Source organism: Corvus brachyrhynchos, unplaced genomic scaffold (genome assembly GCF_000691975.1).
Source record: "Corvus brachyrhynchos isolate BGI_N302 unplaced genomic scaffold, ASM69197v1 scaffold114, whole genome shotgun sequence".
Lineage (NCBI taxonomy): Eukaryota > Metazoa > Chordata > Aves > Passeriformes > Corvidae > Corvus > Corvus brachyrhynchos.
In genome coordinates this window covers 3,526,606-3,528,631 of record NW_008238337.1, presented here as the reverse complement: position 1 = coordinate 3,528,631, position 2,026 = coordinate 3,526,606, and the positions used below count along the sequence as shown (strand labels likewise).

The 2,026-nt window shown below is 45.3% G+C and overlaps 1 protein-coding gene across 1 annotated transcript in view; it reads right to left on the bottom strand.

Annotated features, from left to right (window-relative positions):
- The window catches only part of KNTC1 (kinetochore associated 1), a 31,728-nt gene extending 29,727 nt beyond the window's left edge, over window positions 1–2,001 (bottom strand). The window contains exons 1-5 of the mRNA XM_008634170.2: window positions 1,920–2,001; window positions 1,204–1,335; window positions 958–1,078; window positions 459–574; window positions 70–142 (exon numbers count right to left, since the gene is read on the bottom strand). Of these exons, the coding sequence (XP_008632392.1) occupies window positions 70–142; window positions 459–574; window positions 958–1,078; window positions 1,204–1,329 (436 nt within the window). The 5' untranslated portion in view covers window positions 1,330–1,335; window positions 1,920–2,001. The remainder of the gene's footprint in view (window positions 1–69; window positions 143–458; window positions 575–957; window positions 1,079–1,203; window positions 1,336–1,919) is intronic.
- Window positions 2,002–2,026: the final 25 nt, after the last annotated feature.

The following is a 2,026-nucleotide window of genomic DNA, read 5'->3' as shown; positions in this document are numbered from 1 at the left end:
ATATTAAAGGGGAACAAAATCACAAAAAATTTGCACAAAGGGGGAGAAAAAAAATCATCCAGTTCTTACCTGCATCCACATTATCTTTTACAATAAAGAGATTTAAGTAAGTCTTTTCAGTTGAAGATTGTTCAACCAAAATCTAAAATAGAAACAGTGTGAAGAGTATTAGTCTGTATTTTATTAAAAAAAAATTGAAATACTGATCATCAGTTCAAACTTTTAACTTTTTTCTTTCATGATGGCCTGGTTCTTGTTTATGCATGCCATTCCTAAATATATTTTCCTTATTCATTACTCATGGGAACAGAAGTGCCCCTTTTACCTGTTTGGTTAGAATATGTTGTCCAAAGGTAACGATGTCTATACTTTGGTATTTGGAAGAGAGATTAAAAAAACCTCAAGAAAGTCTGAGAACAAAACGTTTTCAGCAAAATTAAATAGAAAAGTTACTGTACCTTGGTTAGCAAGGTTTGTTTTGATGGAATGTGGATAAGATGTAAACTGCCTCTTCTCTCACCAACCACAAGAAATTGATTTTCTTGACACATACCCACTACATCCACATTAGTATCTGAAAAGTTCCATGGTAAAATGTCAAATATTAAGGTTTGGGGTTTATGAATAAACATTCAGACAAGACTTGGACAATACAGCATCCCAGATTTCCTCAAAACAAATTGTTTTGACTAAATGAAATATGGAAAGGGGCATACAGGGAGTGGTTTTGGTATCCATTATTCCCACTTCAGTGAAAAGTTAGGAAGGATTTTAATTACATTGTACCGAAATAGTTAATTGTTCAGAAGCCAAAATCACTTTTTATTACTTAGGTACTTCTTATAATACTTCCTTTTACAGGCTAGTCAGACACTTGCTATGTTTTCCTGTACAAACCTACGTATTTTAAAAGCCAGTTTTCACTTGCAAAGTGAAATTCCAAAGGAATGAACTCACCAAACTGAATGTGCATCAGAAGAGACAGCCCAGTGCTGTCCAGAAGTGCCACAGATCTGTCCACAACAACAATGCTGCCATCCCTGGAGCTGCGTGCGTGGAGCTGAGGGTTCACAGAGACCTGCGAAGGGAAAGGTTGTTACACACAGGAACACTTCAGAAAACCACGACAAAGAAGTAATTATTAAAGTAATAATAATAAGTAATTATTAAAAAAGATAGAAGCACAACTTTGATGGGTTGTACCTTTTCCGAAGATGTGATCTGCAGCCGTGTATCCACCTGGTACAAGGCGGTGCCACAGTTGTGTCCCAAACCCACAAGGAGCTGCCCGGTGTCATCGTTGAGCAGGAGCTCAATATCGTTCCACATCTTTGCCTGGGATAAACATTTCAGGAACATCTTGTAGAGCAAACAGCTCTAAAAAGTTCTATGGCCACAAACAAGTTATTGACTGTATTACTGTGTGGAGACACTGTGCAAGGATGAAGGGCTGTACAAGAAGCCTTGTAAGGATGAACAGTGTGTTTAGAACCAAGTGAGCAGTGGGGATCCCGGCCTGGCTGAAGGCAGCTTGGGGGGAACAGAGTCCTCCCCACTCTGACAGTGCTCTGACAGCTGCTATGAATATCCCCAACCCTCAGGGACCCTCATGGCCTCTACTGGTGACAAACCCCTGCCCACAGGGACCCCCATCCCCTGCCCTCAGGGAATCACTGCCCCTCACCGCGGTGACAAACCCATGCTCACAGGGACCCCCATCCCTCACTGCGGCCGGTGACATCCCTATTTCCAGAGGATCCCGGGCCCCCATGGTCTCCCCCATCCCTCACCGGTGACACTCCCGTGCCCGCAGGGACCTCCCGATCCCCTCACCGGTGACACTCCCGTGCCCACAGGGACCCCCCGCTCCCCCCCACGGTGACACTCCCGTGCCCGCAGGGATCCCCTGATCCCCTCACCGGTGACACTCCCGTGCCCACAGGGACCCGGCTCCCCTGACCGCGCCCCCCCCCAGCCGCTCCTGCGTTTCAATTTGGCGGGGAGCGGGGCAGGGCACACCGGGCCG